At 36.5% G+C, this 20,240-nt stretch overlaps 1 protein-coding gene across 1 annotated transcript in view; it reads left to right on the forward strand.

Moving 5' to 3' along the window:
• Positions 1-10,265: 10,265 nt before the first annotated feature.
• Positions 10,266-20,240, forward strand: part of Smp_172420 (putative ubiquitin protein ligase E3a) — a gene marked incomplete at its 3' end in the record, with an annotated part of 48,766 nt that continues 38,791 nt past the window's right edge. Inside the window, exons 1-6 of the mRNA XM_018793927.1 lie at positions 10,266-10,337; positions 12,515-12,628; positions 12,669-12,702; positions 14,211-14,644; positions 15,779-15,919; positions 18,881-19,632. Coding sequence (XP_018648391.1) covers positions 12,561-12,628; positions 12,669-12,702; positions 14,211-14,644; positions 15,779-15,919; positions 18,881-19,632 — 1,429 coding nt within the window. The remainder of the gene's footprint in view (positions 10,338-12,514; positions 12,629-12,668; positions 12,703-14,210; positions 14,645-15,778; positions 15,920-18,880; positions 19,633-20,240) is intronic.

Consider the following 20,240-nt stretch of genomic DNA (forward strand, 5'->3'; position numbering starts at 1 on the left):
CCTGATCCCCACGCTCTAGTCAACGCACTCAGTCGATCTCTCTGGCTCCAAATACGTATGATATACATTTGGTCCCGAACATGGTTATCCTGGTCGCATCTGGTTCCTTGGCTCAATCTGGTTTCGTCCTACGTCTGCAGCGTTTCTGGTCCGGACCTCTACGAACGCAACCTTCAGATTCTGGATACAAACCACTCTGGTGTAGCATGCTAATCCAAGCAATCAATACAGCACGTTCCTTCTGGTACCGTTCTACGTCAAAGACTTTTGGTGGCAACTCGAGGATCAACGATCACTCCCTGTTCTGCCAACGTTTTGTCCTACAATTGCACGTTTCGCGATCAGTCCCACGAATGAAACCGCTACGTATCGAAAGTGTAAATCCTTTCTAGCGGGGGGCTCCTGTAGTGACCGGCCAGTCTCGATAAGAACACGATTGGAATAATAGAAACAATTATTATTATTGTAACCAATTGTACCAGAGATTGTTTTACTGTATTTGTTTAACTGTATCCGTTTCACTTCTTGTTCCTTATACCGCCTGGTTTGGTTCGAGCTTGCTCACGCACTGCTTGTTCGCTTGTACTCTTTGGCACGTCTCGGTATTATTTCGATACCACGAGATCGCCAATAAATATACTTGATCTGGACTAGTAAAGCCTTCTGGTTTACGGGCTATCAAGGGAACCAAGTCATATTTGTACGCGTAATCGAATAGTAGTGGTGATCATAGTCCGTCCACGACTCGACATCCACTACATAATACACATTTATGCCTCAAATGTCGTCCATTTCGCTATTATTTATGTGAAAATGACTCGTTATATCACTGAACTACATACCTATACCATAGCATTGCTGAGTTGAACAGAAGTTTCGGGTCTTTAGTCAAAGTGGGCAGTCACCAACCTGATGCCACAGTAATCTTTAAGAGCATGTCAGTGAATTCCCTCATGTTTAAACCAATAATTAGCGGATAATTCAGAGTATTCTAAACTGGGATGCCTATTGCTACACTACAAATCTATAGTGGATTTTAATACTATGATGCCACAAATCACAATCTAGACAGTGCAAAATAATCTTGCGAATAGCCTTTATGATTTGAAAACTCACGATTATCCTGAGACGTATTGTTTAACATGATCAATATTGAGATTTTGTGCTATGTCATACAGTTGCAGTATACTGTAGTTAAGTCAGGATGAACCCTTTTCTCAGTTATCCGGTATCCCTATTTTTCGTACCTGTATTGTTGCAATTTGATATTTGTCTTTCCATAGTGAATATTCATCATACATTTTCGGAAATGCGTCGCTTTTTCCCGATGACATTATATTATATAGCATTTTGAAAAAAAGATACAGCTTTTTGTACATATCAAGCACGACCGCTAGCTAATGCAATGATTAATGAGGAATTTATTCCACGTTACAGTGATAAACTTTCAGGAAAAAAAGAACCGACCTTTGCCATAAATTCTTCCAAAGTGAAAGCGAGAATTGTTCAGATTTTTAAAGGTTCATTTCCAGTGCATACATACACCCCACCACTATTAAGCTGTGATATGGAATATACAATGTTTCCAACCTCGTGGAGTTAAAACTCTTTTATTTTTTGACCTTTTAACAAAAATTGTGATAATTGGGAGTTCAAAAATTTTAAAAATCTCGTGAATTCTCCATGAATTTTTGAATCAACAAGTATCAACTTCCCGTGGAAAGAGGAATTCCCGTTTATTAAAAATATTATCCTTTTCACATCAGCTATCCTGAAACGTTTTGTATCACAGCTAAAATCATGATGAAGGATATCAAGACTTTCATGCATAAGGCCTTTTAGATATGCAGATATCTGGCTCAATTGTTATCATTATTCATTATCGAAATAGACCTCCCAGGATCTAGAAAAGAATTTGTACTGTGCAAAAAATATTCTGATTGACCTAAGGGCTTTTGATGTAGACAAACAAAAGTTTCGATGTACATTATTGTATTACAGGGGGCGTAGAAATTGATAAACAGTTTGTTTTACATGTTTCCCATGAATTCTTAAAAAGAAATAACCTTATTATTTGAAGTCTCGGAACAATTTTCAACAACATTAAACATTATTTCAACAAGCTCAAGACCTAATGTTATCAGTCTTACTTAAAGTTATCCTAGTCTCACACTATTACTGATTCTGATCGATTTCATCTACTAACAAATTTAAGTACACTTTGTGTGACTATTGGACTGTCTGCTCTTTTTGTTCTACTCTTTCCTCACTTTACTCATGTATGTTGTTTTGCACGCTCTCTCAGTACCCAAAGTACCTTGAGGCTAGTAGTCAAGCTCTACATATGTGGCTAGCCTGATGTTCAGTTGACGTAACCAATTTATTTGGGTTCTCCCTAGCAATGATTTTCCAATTTTATCTATTTGAGCACATGACAGCTTGTAGCCTTACGTTGATTCAATGTTCTAGTAATGGGCTAAGCAACAGACTTATAGCTATTTTATAGGATTTTGCTTGGCCGTAATTTACAGAGGAAATCAACGTCGAATTGTAGAAAGCCTGTGACATTTTAAGTCATAACGAAAGTGATCAGTAGAGTTCCTAAATTGAATACTGTAGGGGCAGTGAAATGTCACAGAACCCTAGCCAAATCGTCCGGCAGTCGGGTCACTGGATATCGAACAGATCATAGACCCTTGTCAAATTCAAGGACAACAAACGCGCACCAGTTAATCGTACGCCATGAACTAGTCCATGCGGCAGTGGTTTTACTTTCGCTTGTATCTAATTTAACTTATACATTTCTGTAATAACTTCCTTTGTGTTGTACAGTCTTCAGAACATCCAAAGTCCCTTGATACGTGCATGGGGCGATCCACTAAGGTGCTGACCGCGATGTGTGAATTCGAAGTTAGATGGTTCGTCAGACCACTCCCGTCGAAATATAATAGGCTCACAATCATTCGACAAGAATCATCATCGTTGATGATCGACGATACGATAAATACAACAGAACTCAATCACAGTGTGGTGTCATTGAATAACTTCACTTCCCCTACAGGATGTGAGAACTGAGCACTAATAAAAAAGTTCTTCAATTTTATACTCAGTAAGGATGACTTCGATAGACGGAAGTCTACTGGGATACATATACGTGTTAGTATAATGAAATGTAGTTGGGGCCCAGCCAAATCATCAGATAGTCAGGTCATTGAATGTCGGACAGATTACCGATCCTCAAGGACGAGAAGCTCGAACTAATCAATTGCACCTCATAGACTGGCACATGTAAACGTGGTCCAACTATGTTTCTTGAACCTATTATTACCAAAACATATCTGTAATATCGTCATTTTTATGTGGTTATCATAGAAGCGCAGTACGTGGATACGACGAACAAGCAACGTATCATACTAGCTGCCACTTGTGATCTCGACTTGAGCTGCATCAAACAGTACCCATCGAACTAGAGTAGGTTCCAAGTCGTCGACGGAGACAACCTACGTTGGTGACCTGGATACGATTAGGCCAATGTTTGAAGGGATTTTCCCGTATTTCCAGTGCATGACTATCGTATAGGACATAAGAGATTTAACTTCTATTTATAATTACAATAAGATACATTTTAGTCCCAGACGATCCAAAAAAAACGAAGACAGACTGTTAGCACAGGTAAATTCTTGAATGCAACGAGCTAAGAACTAATGTAAATTCACTACATATTACGGCTTTTCAGTTACTACGTGACACTCTCCGGTCTAGGCATGCTTCATCTGGTCTTACAAATGCTTACTATTGGAATAACCTGGATGAGGAAAACTATCTGCTCAGTTGTTCCTGGTTTATTTCTTTAATTTTAATTTCTTTATTTATAACAGTCACACCCGGACACGTATGGAAAGCGGAATAACCTTCAAGAGAGATGGTGTTCAACTGAAGTGAACTAGGTCTACTAATTGAGATCTGTGGTTGTTAGTGTTAATAACTAAACTTTATTTTACTCGATGGAATATCGGTGCATCCTTCGAGAAAACCGCCGATTGGATTGTCCACAGTTGTAACAGCTTCGGTCGATTATTAAATAATTGACCTCAAGTAACCAAGTGTATGTCAAAACAATAGAGCTCAAGTATTCATTCGCCTCCTTATTTTGTATAGGCATTATATTTGCTATTATCTTATATTGAATGTTGAAAAGCTTTGTATGTTTGAACAGGTAATCCCTCGCTCCACCGTGACTGGTCACGATCTAAATGAAGACCTATTCAGTGCTAGTCTTTATCTTCCATCAGTAGGACGAGGGTTACCTACAGGCGCGAAACAGTAGCAATAAGAACAATCGTACACAACTACTGGAAGAAAGATGGTACGTTGGCTCTCCTTGCCAGACGGAATCCAAAAACATTACAGCTAAAATCGCAGGTTGTGAGTTATACTTTCAATTTATATGACAGGTCAAGTGAGGCAGTTCTAAAGCAAAAATATATTATAGCTTTCTATTGCCTCATACAGTACTATTTGAAATCGAAGAATACAGACATGTCCCTACCTCGGTACAAACTTATTTCACCTAGGATAGTAAAGAAGATCCTCACCACGTCTTTGTGCACAATTCATCACAGGTTATCTATAGAGTTATTCAGAGATAAATTTATGACAGAACAAACACCAATTTAAAAATTCTCCCATACGTAACTGCTAAATTAAACTAGGCGGTGAGTATGTAGATGGGTCACTATATACTCCGTATACATGGTTGTATGGTGCTGATGAGATTTTAAAGTAAATAACTTTACACAAACGCATATATACCGTAACATATTGTATGGAACGTTATTTTCAATAAACATGTAAGATGTGTTAACATGACACCGTGCATTTTCACACTTTTGGTGCATGCTTCAGCCTCGAACATCGTCTTCAAACTGATTTCTGTAGACTCTAACAACCCCGAAATAAAGTGAAGGATGAGTAGTTGTTCACAGTGACGTGAAATTAGTTACTGTTATATACATCAACAGATAGAAGTAACATGTCAGGAAATTAACGTGCGACAACAATGTTAGATATAGTGTTCAGTCACAGATTCATGTCCATGATGGCACAAATAGTCAGAGAGATTTCTGCTAGTGGTTAAGTCATGGTTTCCCATCAACTGGTAATTTCACGCAAAATGAAAAATATGAGCTATTTTCAAGGCGTTCATGGGCAGTATACATAGGCTTTTCAGAAAATCATTATTTTAACCCGTTAAATGCTTGTAGTATAGTAACTGATTTTAATAAAAACTCACATCCTGATGCCATAATGACCCATATCAATTCACTTTCACACTTGCATGCTATTGATTCTAAGAAACCACGAGCTTAGCAGTATTACATGCTCCGTTTCCTAAGGCCAGACCGCTATTAAGTCAGAAACCTACCCACACAGCGTCACACTCTTAAAGAAATTTCATCAGTGTACTCAATATGTAGAACCTTAAAATCTGTCAGAAATGATATCGAACACGATTTTGATATTATGTCCGAGAAAATTGACATAGTAACTGAGATATATATCTTTTTCGTACCCCATATGCAAGCCTAGCAACAATCTGGTGAATATATGTCATTTTTCAATGTTTCTGTAAACTTTGATGCAGGCCCGCTTGCACATCTTGACAATATGACGCCTGTATACAGAAAAAACGCTAACACATCTTTCAATGCTAGAATCATACGAATCAGTTAAAAGCCTTAAGTGTGTAACATGTTTAGAGCCTGATGACTTCTCCCCTCTCAAATTACCTGCAAAACGAGATGAACATGTGTCACTTGTACTCCTTCAGATAATTATGGCGTTAGATACAAAAGTGTATCCAGTAGCTGGAAAACTATTTCATTTACAGCTAAATATCAAACGAGGAGGTGGCAAAAGTTTTTACTAATGAATCTTCAAAATTATGTTCCAGTTAATCTATGAGTAAAGAAAAAATTGTAAGGACATCAACTCTGATTATGTATGAACTAAAAGTATTGCGTCTTACCGGCAACAGGCTTATCTTAAACGTAACTGATGAATGTGTAGTGTCGGTTGATATGTCACGCTTATATACTTTATTCTAGCTTCTGGACAAGCCAATTTACCTATCCATTCTCAGTCACATTTTGGCCTTGTTAATTATTCACTTATCAGCTCTGACTGTTTTTATATGATTGTATGTGTGTACACTTTATATCCTATTCATCACATATCTGTCACTCATTTTTATCTCACTATAAATATTGATTAACGCTTGATTAAAGCGAGTTGGCTTACCCGCCATCTCCAATGCGTGTCATTTTCGCTTCGCTCTCTCCTATTCGCTTCATCACTCTAATTTCCTGTCCAGATCATTGAGTGTACAAAATATATGTATTCGAAATCCGTTCTCGGATTTGACGTATCTAACTCCGTCATTCATCAACACGGATTAAGTCATTTATTACATTCGACGATAGACAGGATGTATATTTTGACAACAATCATTCATACGATCTAATTAGAGTCAGATCATGGCCCCTATAAAATGGTGAGCCGCATTCGGAACACGCACACTCACTTGTTTTCCCTGTGCACTTGCTGTTTGAACGCTTGCGATTTTCACCAAACTTCAACAATAAACTATCTCTATAACTGATGTTCAGGCTTTTGAATAATCTCGAGTAAACCCATAATTCTATTACGAGATCAAGCCTGAGTTAAATATTCAGTTAACGGGTTATTGTTTACTTATTGGAGTCAAATATAGAAGAATTAATCCTCTACAAATGATCTACTATCTTAACTTCTCTGGTCATTCACAGAACGTCACGAATCACGTAACGTAGTCATGTTCTAGTACTTTTACTATGTATATCAAGCATTTGATGAAGTATCCGACCGCGTCCTATAAGATAACCCATATCTCGTTAGAATTTAAAGAGACGAAATTGACCTGTACCATGAATACGTCTGAACTTTCATATCCAAGCTTCTGACTCTGGTTTATTTGATACAGAAACATTAGAAAAATTCGCAACTTTCGGGACAAATGACAAGAACTAAAAAGTTAGGCTTTTTTGTACATTACGAGCTTATCAAACACTGTTTACCAACCACTATAATTATGCATTTCACAACAGATCCTCATTAGTTAGGTTTCTGGAGTCAAAAGGCGAAACCACAAACCGAGGGTTAAATAAAAGTCAGGAGCACAAGATCTGAATCGCAAACCCGCTGGATCCAAGCTAGACAGAAAAGGTTAGAAACGGGAGAGATGCTTCTGCGTTCAGTCGTGAAGTGGAAAATGAAACAACTATATGACACGACGAAGAAACTGAAAGGGAAATATAGTAAGCCAGAGAAACTGGTCAAGGACAAAAAAGGCAAGCCAATCACTGTGATTCAAGGACAGAGGAACAGATGAGTGAAACACTTCGAGAAACTATTGAATAGACCAGGTCCATTGAATCCACTTAACATCGAAGTATCACATACAGACCTTCCTACAGACGTCACTCGACCAACGATTGAAGAAATCATGATGCCTGGCCATCAGAAAAATCAAAAGTGGGAAAGCAGTAGGACTCGACAATATACAAGCTGAAGCACTAATGTCAAACATAGAAGCAACTGCAAAGATGCTCCACGTCATATTCAGGAAGACTTGTGAGGAAGAACAATTGACAATAGACTGGAAAGAAAGATACCTCATCATCAAGATACCAAAGAAGTGAGATTACAGCAAATGTGAGAACTACAGGGGAATCATACTACTGTCAGTATCAGGAAAACGTTTCAACAGAGTTGATTAACCTGATGAAAGCCTCGGTAGATGCCCAATTTCGAGATTAAGAGTTTGGATTCCGTAAGAACCGGTCATGTAGAGACCTAATTGAGACACTACGAATTATCGTGGACAATTAGTTGAGGGGGATTCGTCACTATACATCAACGTCATTGAATATGAGAAGGCGTTTAACAGTGTGAATAGGAGATCACTATGAAAACGTTTTCGATGCTATGGAGAAGATCGTCAACATTAGCGGGAACTCATACGATGTACTACAGTGCAAAGTCGTGCATGGAGGACAGTTGACAGAAGCGTTCGAAGTGTGGACCGCAGTCAGGCAAAGCTGTCTACTCTCTCCCCTTCCTCTTTCTTCTGGTGGTTGACTGATTTATGAAGACTTGGACATCTGATGGAAAGCACAGAATACAATGGACAGCTCAAAATTATTTGAAAGATTTGGACTTCATAGATAACCTGGACTTCTATCCCGTACACAAGAACGAATGCAGGTCAAAACAACTAGTGTAGCAGCAGCCTTTGCATCACTGGACCTCAACATACACAAAGGAAAAAGTAAGATCCTCAAATGCAACACAGGGAACAATAAACCAATCACACTTGGCAGAGAATCTGTGGAAGATGTGGAAGCATTCACGTATCTGGTTAGCATAATAGATGAACGTGGAGAATCCGATGCAGAAGTAAAGGCAAGGATTGTCAAAACGAAGATAGAGTCACCACAATTAAAGAACTTATGGAACTCAAAACAACTGTCAACCAATATCAAAGTGAGAATCTTCAATATGAACGTCAAGACAGTCCCACTGTTCGGAGATGTAACTTGGGGAACTACTACAACCATCATCAAGAAGGTACAAGTATTTGTAAACAATTGTCCACGTATGATACTCGATGTCACTTGGCCGGATACCGCCAACAACAGTCTTCTGCGGGAGAGGACAAACCAACTTCCAGCTGGAGAGAAAATTAGAAAAAGACGTTGGAAGTGGATAGGACATGTATTACGGAAATCACCAGACTGCATCATGAGGCGAGCGCTAATTTGGACTCTTGAAGGAAAGTGAAAAAGAGGTAGGCTAAAGAACACGTTACATCGGGAAATAAAGTAGAAATGAGAAGAATGAACAACAACTGGAAAGAACTGGAAATGACTGCCTATGACAGGATTGGATGCAGAGCGCTGGTAGGCGGCCTATGCTCCTCCACGAGGAGTAACAGGCGTAAGTAATGTTAGCATCAGATGAGCGATATCGGCTGGATGCCTTCTTTGGGAGGGGTTTTTCATCCATAAAGCTGGAGTTTCCTGACGGATTTGGGAATGTTCATATACTGTGGATGGAGAGAGGGATGCAGTGGTTAACCTACGTAATCTCACATCAGTGCCATGAGATCCTTACCTATCATGCCTACCTAACCTGTCGGTCAGGTTATGCTATTTCATAAGAAACTTATAAAACATGCAGACCAAATGTGTTGTGCATTATGCAGTATCTGAACATCAAGTTTTTTGCTAAGAAATTTTGTGGTGAACAAAATGCATGAAAATCAAAATCATTCATTCGCCGTCCCCAGTCTGAATATAGTAAACGAAACATGTGAGTCGGTGTTGTGGGAAATATCCTACGACTTTCTTTAAAGCCCTATGGGATGCAAACTCACATTTATCAAACGCGGGGCATAGCGTATACATATAGACCCTGGAAAATGTATGTATCAAGAATACTTAAGACTGAAAATATCACTAGTAAACATACGTACCTGTAAAAACCGAGCGGCAGTGCTTTCAGTACTGAGAGGAATTGATCACATGAGTCTGTCACGCCATGCGCGTGGAAGTCAGCGTGACAGAACCAAGCTTCTATATTGTCAGGCCAGAAGGGCTTTAGCTGAAGTGCGGGAGGCGAAGAATTCCTAATCTCAAATAACTTGAGTCTATCCCGCCATAGTGAATATAAAGTAAAGCAAGAAACGGGGAAATAATATCTGAAAATATCAAAACAGTTTCACAATATGTAAAACGAAAACTAAAAAATGACACACAATGCTCCGAAAAGAAACAGACTGAGTTTACGAATTGATGCACCAGATCACGTCGTGCTCACCACTGAAGATGCCACAAGTATTCGGAGTTTAACAAAGCCTTTAACCGTAACATTTTTGCAATCGGAATATGCCAACCCAGTCAAATCAGAAGACGAAAATGTGGAGGTTCGAAGATATTTTTGAAAGGCTATGGTTATTTTGGGAAGCGTTGAAAATTGATAGAGGATTGAGAGAACAATGAGATATACCTGTATAAGCCTTGTGTAGAAGCAGTTTAAAAGTGAATTTGAGATTGCCCTACAGTTAAGTAACCCAGAGTTTCCATATGTTTTCAGGTATCTATATTTTCCCAAAATGTCTTCCACTTTTGTTTGACTCGATCACTGCTTGGTGCTTTCATATTCTCGATCGTTTTTGTGATCAGCTGATAATATCTTAAGGTTTTCTTCCGTCGAAGGGCCTTCACTCTACGAAATAGGTCAGTTTTAAAACTAAATGGATTCCAAAGCTTACCAGCAGTTGGTCTGTGTAAATTTAGTTAAAGACCTGGGCATTTGAAGTTCCTTTCGGTACTAGTTTGTGACTCATAGTGGCTTCCGTCAGTTATTGATTCGATCTAATCCATGTAAATATCTCATCGCAGCGGAAAACCACGCTTCCAAGATTGGCACTGTAATAATGGATGTACTGGATAGCTTTTCTCGTAGGGACTCTGCTCTTCGCTTTCTGTAGTGCCGAAGTTTAATGCGGTCTGGTTCGTAGTTTGTCATTCCACTCCTATCAAAGCTTTGTAAAAAAATGAAACTCAGTTGCACCTTTCTGAACTTCCACATAGCCTCACTTAACAAGCCTGATAGACTTCCCAACCTCTGTCTCCCACCTGATTCTAGTTTAGGTGAGAACAACTCTGATTTTCAGTTTTCTAAAACTTTCGAGGCTCATATTGTCTCCATTGGGTGGCCAAACCAGAATGTGGCATCAGTGCTTGAAGTCACTAACTTCTAGTCTGAGCCCTGTTGGCCGATGTTGATTTCTTGGTTACGGTCCCCGTGACTATCGTAAGCAATGGTTGGAGACTGTGTGACATGGCTCAGAATCGATCATGATGACGTAGGTGTATGCACTGTCTTCCCTTAAACTATGAGATTAAGATTGCTTCATATCTTTCTTCTTGTACAATATCCTTATGTACTCTTTCTTTTATATATTACCATCATTAAAGTTAACTATGAATTCGGTGTTCATCTTGTGCTAATAAAGTGTGACAACTTGGACCAATGCATATATGTTCCTGGTCCTACGTTGTAGCTGGCCGATTGTCTCCATGGTCAACAATTTGTATTCATGAACATTGTGGAATGTTTTTCGTGTAATCATGGCTACAATACCGGTCATTAGTACCCTTTTATTACCTCAAGGATGAGTTTATGTACTCAATACATGCTGAGCACAGTCATTATACTGATAGAAAGTTTTGTGCTCGTATTATTTACACCAGCCACTAAAAATCCTTTCTTATTGGTCGATGTCAGAAATGGAATCTATTCTCATAATCTCAACAAGATGCTAATCCTAATGAGTTACCACCTTTCCATTAATATACCTTCGTAAAACCCATTACTTTAGCACAGGGGTAATTATAATGGAGTCAGATATTTAGCTTATTCCACAGCTCTTAATCTACTTCAGTAATAAGAATGGGACTGATAGAACTATCCGCATACTTAATAGGATCCACTCCTGTACAACAGCATTAAGAATAAGAATAACAGTTTTCTAATTGAGATGGTCGTCATTTGGAATTGAGTCATTTAAAAGTGATGTTGCAACATGGTCTCCATCCGTCTAAACAGTCTACAACACTTCTAAGGGACTTTTACTCACGAGGATGTTTACTGAAATATGCTCCATATCTGTGTAAGTTATGTCAATGTACTTGTGTATACTTTACAATTAGTTGAGTTTAAAAACTGAATGACTTAAAATAGCCGGTTGATGTGAGAAGTATGAGAACCCTGATGTTATTTAGCCATTTCAACAACCTTGTTATTATGTGAGCAAAGTTACTTTTGCATGTCACCTCAACCAGTGATGAGTGGAAATTACATTTTAAAAAATATAGTTTTTGCCACTGTAAGCGGTAATCCAGCATTTTGATTAAGCTGTGTATCACAACTAAAATGATCTATTGACAGGTCGATGGTTTTACTGAGGAGAATTGCATATAGTATTAATATAAAAAACACTAGTAGTTTGATAAAACGTCGAAGTAAATTCAAATATTCGAAACAGGTCCCTCCTACAAATTTAAATATGATAAAAAGCCGAGTTCAGTGCTGGAAATCTAAATAGGAACGGCTGTCATATTCCTTTTCAAAAGCACTATTATTTTGACCTGTATAGTATCTTTTGTGAAGGAGGTGGAAATGTTTGGCGTTGTATGGTCAGATAGTTTCTTTTCAGTGGTCAAAGTGAGAAGTCTTTATCTGCGCATGCAAGCAACTGTGGTGTTAAGGGGCCCCATTTATTTTACTGATGTTACTTAAATCAAAACGTGTCATGAACATTATGCTGCTTTAGATATATATATATATATTTATTTATTTATTTATTTATCTATATATGAGGATGTAGTCCCAGTGTTTTTTGTTATAGATTGAGAGTATCTCACCTGGCATGAGCGGACCACAGTGTGTTCCTTATGGCTGGTAAACGAAGAAGATCACATAAGTCTTCTAAGGTTTTAGATTCTGAGTCCGCAAACAAACGGTAAGGAACTTTAAAGTATAATCGTAGTAAATCATTTTAGGTTTATTGGCAACACTACATTACACAACAGTTCTGTAAGTATTTGAATTTGTACACTTCCGATTTTCATTTTATCAATAATCCAAAATTATTGTTCTGTAAGTCTTACGTAGGTGTATATTACTTCGTATCAGGGATAATATAGTACCAAGTTGTGGTATGCCCTATTAACTCAGGTTAACTTTTTTAATAACTCCGAATCAATGTAAAAATCGATAAATTTGCAACAAGTATCTAGCGACGTGTTATGTAGATTTAGTTTCATATATTCTACGAAATGAAAGTATTATGAAGTTTAGGGGAACAGTAATATCAAGTAGAAGGAATACGATTATGATTTACTGGAAATATATAATTTCAATAAGAAAACACTTTTTTCGTAGTGAAATGATTCAACTATTTACAATTTTTTGTAACGAAATTAGTGTAAAGTGAAGTCACCATGTTCGGAAATTATTGATAAAAACCCATCAAGATCTCTACTTTGTAATGCTCTCAAGTTTCACTTGAATCACCAATCTTAAATAAAATTTAGAGATTGAGTGCCATAATGTTTACTAAGCTTTTCTGTAGCCTAAGTAGGTAAACGGTTAACGTACATGTTTTGCTACAATAGCTAACAGTAATTCGATGAGTTTGAAATCAAAATTTACCTGTTAACTGACATGACAGAGGGATTCTATCAGCTCATAGTTGAGACTCGCCGCAAAAGTAATAATTTTATTATGTTTTGATGTTAGTTAATAGTTGAGAGTTGCTTGGGAGCAGTATAATCTAATAGCCTGTTCATAGGTTTCTAAGTATTTCAGTCAAGTATTACTTGTTAAACTAAGGTATTAGCTATTATATAGTGGTTGAAGATGGTTCTCGCAAAGTGGTCATTTTTGTTGAACATTCTGACATGTGGGAAAAGTTCTTTTTCTTTGCCTTTGTGAAATATTCTATTCCGTACCTATGCACCTTGTCAATGATGCTCTAGTTGACGATGATATTTCTACATACAAGTTACCGTTCTGAGCTTTTGGAGTATGAAGACTAATTGGAACATGTTTATGCGAGGCTTCACGTCGTTCCGTATGCCTGTTTTCTTTCTAACCAATCACCACTATCATTTCATTGAGATTCCATTCGAACTGGACACCTTGGTAGATTACTTTCTAGACTATACAAATGAGGGGAAAGTTTGCCAAGTAATTATTTCAGTATACGTCTCTGGTATTAAACTTATTTGGATTTGGAGAAATAGCCCATCTCTATTAAAAACCTCAAAATTGTAATGGTGTACATATTTCAACATGTTGCCGGTTTTTAACACTACTAGCTCCTTACTGAACTATATTACTAAACTGCATTGTATCAAAATCTTATGATGGGAATTTCGGTTGAATCTGTTCTAAAATATCTGACAAATTGAAGTCTGATTTCTAAGTTTAGTTTGAGACAATTGAAATATCTCGAGTTGAGGATCGACATTATCCACATGTATATTTAACACACCTGGTCAGTATACTGTTTTCTGAACTATTTCACTGTTTAATTTTAGTGCTCCGAAAACTCAGGTATTTCAACCTGCTATCTTCATAGTCAGAACCATCCAATCTTACGTGCTTCTGAGCTATCTGAAGACAGTAGTACAGCTACATCCAAAGTGACTGAGACACAAGACTCAGTTTCCTACACATCACCCATTTCCGAAATACACCGAGCTAAGTATAATTTTGTACAAAATAGACACACTACTAGTAAATTGAGATTATCGCAAGCTACTTCTCAAACTTGTACTCTCCAAGAAAGTTCGGCCTCTGAACAGACAAAGAATTCAGCAAATAGTACGACTCAGTTGAGTTGTCAGTCAAGCACCCAAATCGGACGCAGAACTACTAAAAGAAGTTTGCATTATTCTGAAGATATACAATCTTTTTCCCAAGATAAACTAAGAGCCGCTAAACGCCAGCGTCTGTCTAGTTCAAAAGCTCGGTAAGTCAGAAAATATTTGTGCTTCACTAGTTTTAGACTGCGTAATTCAGAACAAATCCTTTTTCAATACCCTGTACCTGTTTTTCCACAAATGCTTAGGTGCTTATACCACTACAGGTCATTTTATTCATTAAAGTTTTCTCACATTTTGAAAACCTCAAGGAGAATATTATAATTCAATACTGAGCAATGAAATTCATTTTACGCACTATTTCTAACCGTTAATAATGATTATTGTACGGATCCTGACCAATAAGTCTGTACTCCTCCACGTAGGTCCGATTTCATGGAATGATGGCGCGTCTTGGTTTGGCGCATTGCTAACTACGTGATGCGCAAAGCTTTTTAAAAGGTTTGCTTAGTAAAGTCCCTAGTTAGAAGTACAGCGTTTACATGAAGCTACTAACAGCCATAATATAAGGAAGCCCTAGTTTCAGTTCTGATTTCCAACTGAATTGTTTGCTCCTTCATGAATACCTAGTTTCATTCTTAACAGATCAAGAAGTGTATTGATAGTACTTAGCTATTTATTTTTTATTTACAGTTTTGTATGGAGCGATGGGCTAGTGGTTAAGGCGTTTTAATATCGACTACTAAATCCCACTTCGCCCCGCCTACTTCATTTTGTTTGTTTGGGTAGTGTCATTAGCCCTCACATTTAAAGTGTGGCTCATACTCAACTACCTGAAAAATGAATCATATATTCTAATTAAATCTTTTCTTAGTAGTAACAATTGGTACTTGATGGAATTAATATCACATGGTTGTCTAACTTATTTGCAGTAATATTTTTTTTCAAAATGTAAAATATTTTGCCGTCAGATTAGTAACTTTTCACAAACAGGAATCGATCTGGTTACTCAACTTCATTCCTCATTTTTAAAGTGTTGTATGACCGTCAATTTATTTGGTGGCTATATTATCATTTAATAAATACTAAGATAGGTTCAAAATACGATGATAAATATGTTTTTATAGTCTACTCTGATTAAATATCTTTTCACTGATTTGTTGTAAGTCGAATTATTGTGTTTTTTATACACACTTAACGTTTTCATTGGTGATAGAAACACTAGCGACTGCCTATCTGTTAGCCTGTTTGTTTTACTTCTGTATGTTTTTTACGGCTGTTAGGCAAATAGGAGCCTACCATAGTAGTTCGTCACATTCAAAGTCATCTGATCGGAAACGGCACTCATTTGCTTCTCCAGGAACTGCTCATATATCTCAAAATTTACCACATACCGCCACGGGTCTATTTATGAGCAAAAGATCGTAAGTTTGTTGCTGCTGTTTTGTTTTTTCTAACGTGCTTTCATGAACGCTTTTTTAGCACATAGTTGTTTTCCTAAAAAAGCATATCGAAAATCTCATCATTAACTTTACCTTGTCTAATTTCCGCAAATCTTTAAATGCTCATAAGTTTTTTCTATTAAGATTAATGGAATTTCTATAAAAGTTCCTAATTAGTTGAAATACCTTGGTGGTTTTCACGATTTGTCTGAAACTTTCGTCTAGATTATCTAGCATAACTGACGGTTATCTTGCTGAACGCTCAATACATCATTGATTTGTAGCCCTAACACGTTCTTTCACTAAGAACTTGGGTCATTTCGAACTATATTCACTTGATCTGGTTCAAACATATTTATGGATTTATTTGGTTAGGAAAGTTAACTTAATAATACAGTCTCTCATATTTCCGAAGTTAATCATAATTTCCTATGGCAAAGTTATTATTTCTCTTTAGCAAAGTATGAATCACATAACATCAATGGATCAAATCCACTAAGCGATGTTGATAGCTTTAAATAAGTTTGGTTTGCGAAAATTTCCCACTTTACAGAAGTTCAATATTTCAGTTCATTTTTACAATATATGCCAATTGATTCTCGTTATTTGGAAAATTCGATTTCTCTTATTTTTGACCAGGAAAAGGAGTCACATAGTCCGTAATTTTCATACGTTTAAAATAAATACATGTATTTACTGAAGATTTCTGCACTCAACAGTCTCTTATTACTAGTAGTGAGCGTGAGTAATAAATACAACCTTGGAATAACTGTTTTAAAAATTTTTTTCGTTGCAAACCTAGAATTAGTTGGGAAACTTAAAAACTATAGACAAACTGGAACAGCTCCCTCACTCTCGTTTGAGACTCCTGGCCTATGGGCACCAACGTCCTCCTCCAATTTTTTTTCGACAACTATCCACTGCTGACGGTTAACCGTCTCACTCCTGACTCGACTGAACTTCACCAGTCACGACTTAATAAATTTGTTTTGGGCTGACTAATGGAGTTCAATTCCTGATTTTCATACCAATAAAATATTGCATTCCGATTACTTGTTCTTTGTTCCCATGTTTGTAGTAAAATATAATTTCTTTCTTAAGTATCTTTGGAGGAGAACTGAACCGTTTAAATATAAAATTTTATTCAGTTATGATATAATGCGAACAGTTTATTCAAGCTTATAAACTACGATGTGTTTGTTGTTGATATTTGACACTCATGGAAACTAATTGTTTATCTAATTTCATGCGTTACACATATGTGTAGTCGTTTAAAACTTATTGTCCTTCAGTTTTTTGGAACACAATGTTTGACATTTAATAGAACCAAAAGGATAGAAAATATTTTTATGAAAAGTCTACTGAATTCTAATTAAAGTTTTGTAGTGTGCGTTTTTTCGGAAACATATCACCACGATATAATCCATTTCATACAGTAAATTAACTCTTCTCTCGCATTTTACGTATTTACGTTTACAAATTTTTCTTTGTAAATCTAGTTAAAATAGCGTTAAACAGCTGAGACACATCTCATTGGTTCGATTCTTTAATCGATAAACCCAACTAATGATCTGATTGGTTTTTGTCATGTATAATTTATATTGAAAAACCTTGTCTGTCCTCGCACATTCAATATAAACCAGTCCAGTCCTTTGTCCTCATAACGACGCAATTTATTCATGTGACTATATATTTGTTAGTATTACGAATAAATGAATGTTATTAATTTATTTCTTTGTGAATTATTACCAGTACAATAGTTTTAAATAACGTGTTGATGAATTTAGTCTAACGCCACGGTAACGTTTTTGAATTCCTGGAAATTAAAATCTTCACATTTGTAAGGCTAGTCCAAAATTTATATTTTCATGAGGAAAGTAATGTATTCAGATATTTATAGCGGTCTCGAACTCAATACAAACCTTCATAAAGTGATTAGAAAGGTAAATCATTTTACATAATCACAGCAGGTGTAAATCTACTGATAAGCATCTCTTCGCTTCTATATGTAGAACTTTTTAGCCCCATTAAATTGTAATTCGATATAATTAGTAATATCTTTTGATAATCGATCACTACGGTATTTTACTAGTGTATGGAAAAAAGAGAATAGCATGAATAACCGTATTATCTTTTAGTTGAAACTACATAAGCTTGTTTGTCTAGGAAAAGACGTTTCTTTTTGTATCTCAGTCGTCAATTCATTCCACAGCTTTACATAATGGTGTTTTTTGTAGGATCTCTGAAATGCGTTTGTTATATTTTTTCATATAAAACAAATGATTTAGAATCCACATATTGCTAATGAACTTGGAATAAAAATAAGTATAGATATTTATGAGTTAACAAGGTAAATCTGTTAACAGCTCTTGTCATTTTTAAATTAAGAAACATCCTGCTGCATAAGCTCTGATAGGTTGGCAAGAAAAATAAATAGAAAAGTACACACCGTGATGTTCATGATCCCATCAATTAATTCTTTTGTTCTCCTGACCAATCAGTTAAGTAGGTATCTAACGTTCTCATATATCCCTAATTTTTGTTATATGATTCTTATTATTATACGATCATTTTAATAATGTTTGGGATGTAAAAATTACCGTACCTTAGTCACTACGCTTAGGGCGTAACCATAGTCTTAATCCATGTGACTCATTGTGTTTTTTACTCGTTCCCTTCCCTTTTCTTCCTCTCTCGTTTCAATTTATTTATAAATAAATCCAACAATGAATGTTTTGTACTAATTTGTGCTCTTGTGTACAATATTTCTTCATATAATATTCTGTTTGGTCGTACATACTTTGTCATCATGTCAGTATACATTCACTTGTTAATCATACTAATGATCGTTTAGTATTTTGTGAACCTACGATTTTATAACCAATCACACTTGAAGTTTTCTACCAGTTTCATGATTGAAAAACACTTTTTTGTATCATTTAGACGTCGCGATCGTCAGCAGTCTGTGACTTCTATGACGGCGACAAGTTCATCTACCATAAAAAACACGAACACTGGAGACAATGTGTTCAGTACAAGCACCTCAAATTATTCCATGCATTCAAGTCTTTCAACTGCTCATTGCACCGGAGAAAAGACTTTGCATTCTCAAATACCCTATGTTCAGTTGCCTACTGATTCCTGTTCTTCACACTGCTCTCAAGGCGTTATGATTTCTAATGATGCGATTGTCTCGGAACATGTTAGAAATATGGGATTTCCCAGCACTGATCTACATCACTCTGTCAATCCTGAGTCAAATGTCCCTTTTTATGTTGTTCAGAAAAGTGCTTGTGCACCCAATGAAACTCAAGATCCTAATCCTCGACTACTTAATCAACATTATTACATACTTCCTGATCTTTCCCGCACAACAGAACGTAATAAAACTTCATCTTCTGAGTTCAAAAGTTCCTGTATCTATTCCAATACAATCCAGCTACGTAGCTCAAAGAATGTACCAGTTACAAAACCAGAAAGTAATAGGAATTTTAGTCATATTCCAATTGATCTGACAGCTAATACACTGCATAGCCAAATACCTATGCCATTGGATTCATCCTCTCAACCGATTCAGTTAAGATTGCCAGTTTGGTCATCTGTAGACCAGCTAGAATCTCAGACATCTTTCACAACATCATCCAGCAGTGTAACAATGGCGTCATCATTGCAAAACTCATCAAACTACCGCAAAAGTGAGTCGATATTAACTAAATTAATTAATTTTGCCAAGACGTAAATTCTGTTATTGAGTAGGAATCCTGATTTATGTTAAGTGAATCATTTTTTTATACTACGAATGATAAAAATCAGGTTTAAATAAGCTGAATATGCATTGATGAATAAAACTTTACAATTTATCAGTAATCTCGGTTAGTGTAGTACTGTTTTCCATTGTTGACGGAATCGCTTTCTAAAAGCATCTTTCAGTAACCGAATTCAAACAATTATTCTGTTTAAAAGAAGAAATAAGTAAATGTAGTAGCGTAGTGGTCCGGTACTACCAATTTAGTCCTAAATAAACATGAATTTGTTTATAATGTGAAGTATGCGACCTGCTACATGAAATTAGTAATTATCCCTATACCTGTGGACACAGTGTACCATAGATGACAGTATTTACAGTCATTTTGTCAGGCCGTACTAAACTAAAAAAGAATTATTACCGTTTAACGCCATATCACTGTATGCGATACTTTTGTGTACGCTTATCAGTTTCTTTCTTTGTACCAATAATATATAACCTCAGAAAACATGACTAGCTTTCTATCTGGATTATCCCCGTAATATTATGCGGCCGTTG

The sequence above is a fragment of the Schistosoma mansoni genome, chromosome 1 (genome assembly GCF_000237925.1).
Source record: "Schistosoma mansoni strain Puerto Rico chromosome 1, complete genome".
NCBI classification, from domain to species: Eukaryota; Metazoa; Platyhelminthes; class Trematoda; order Strigeidida; family Schistosomatidae; genus Schistosoma; species Schistosoma mansoni.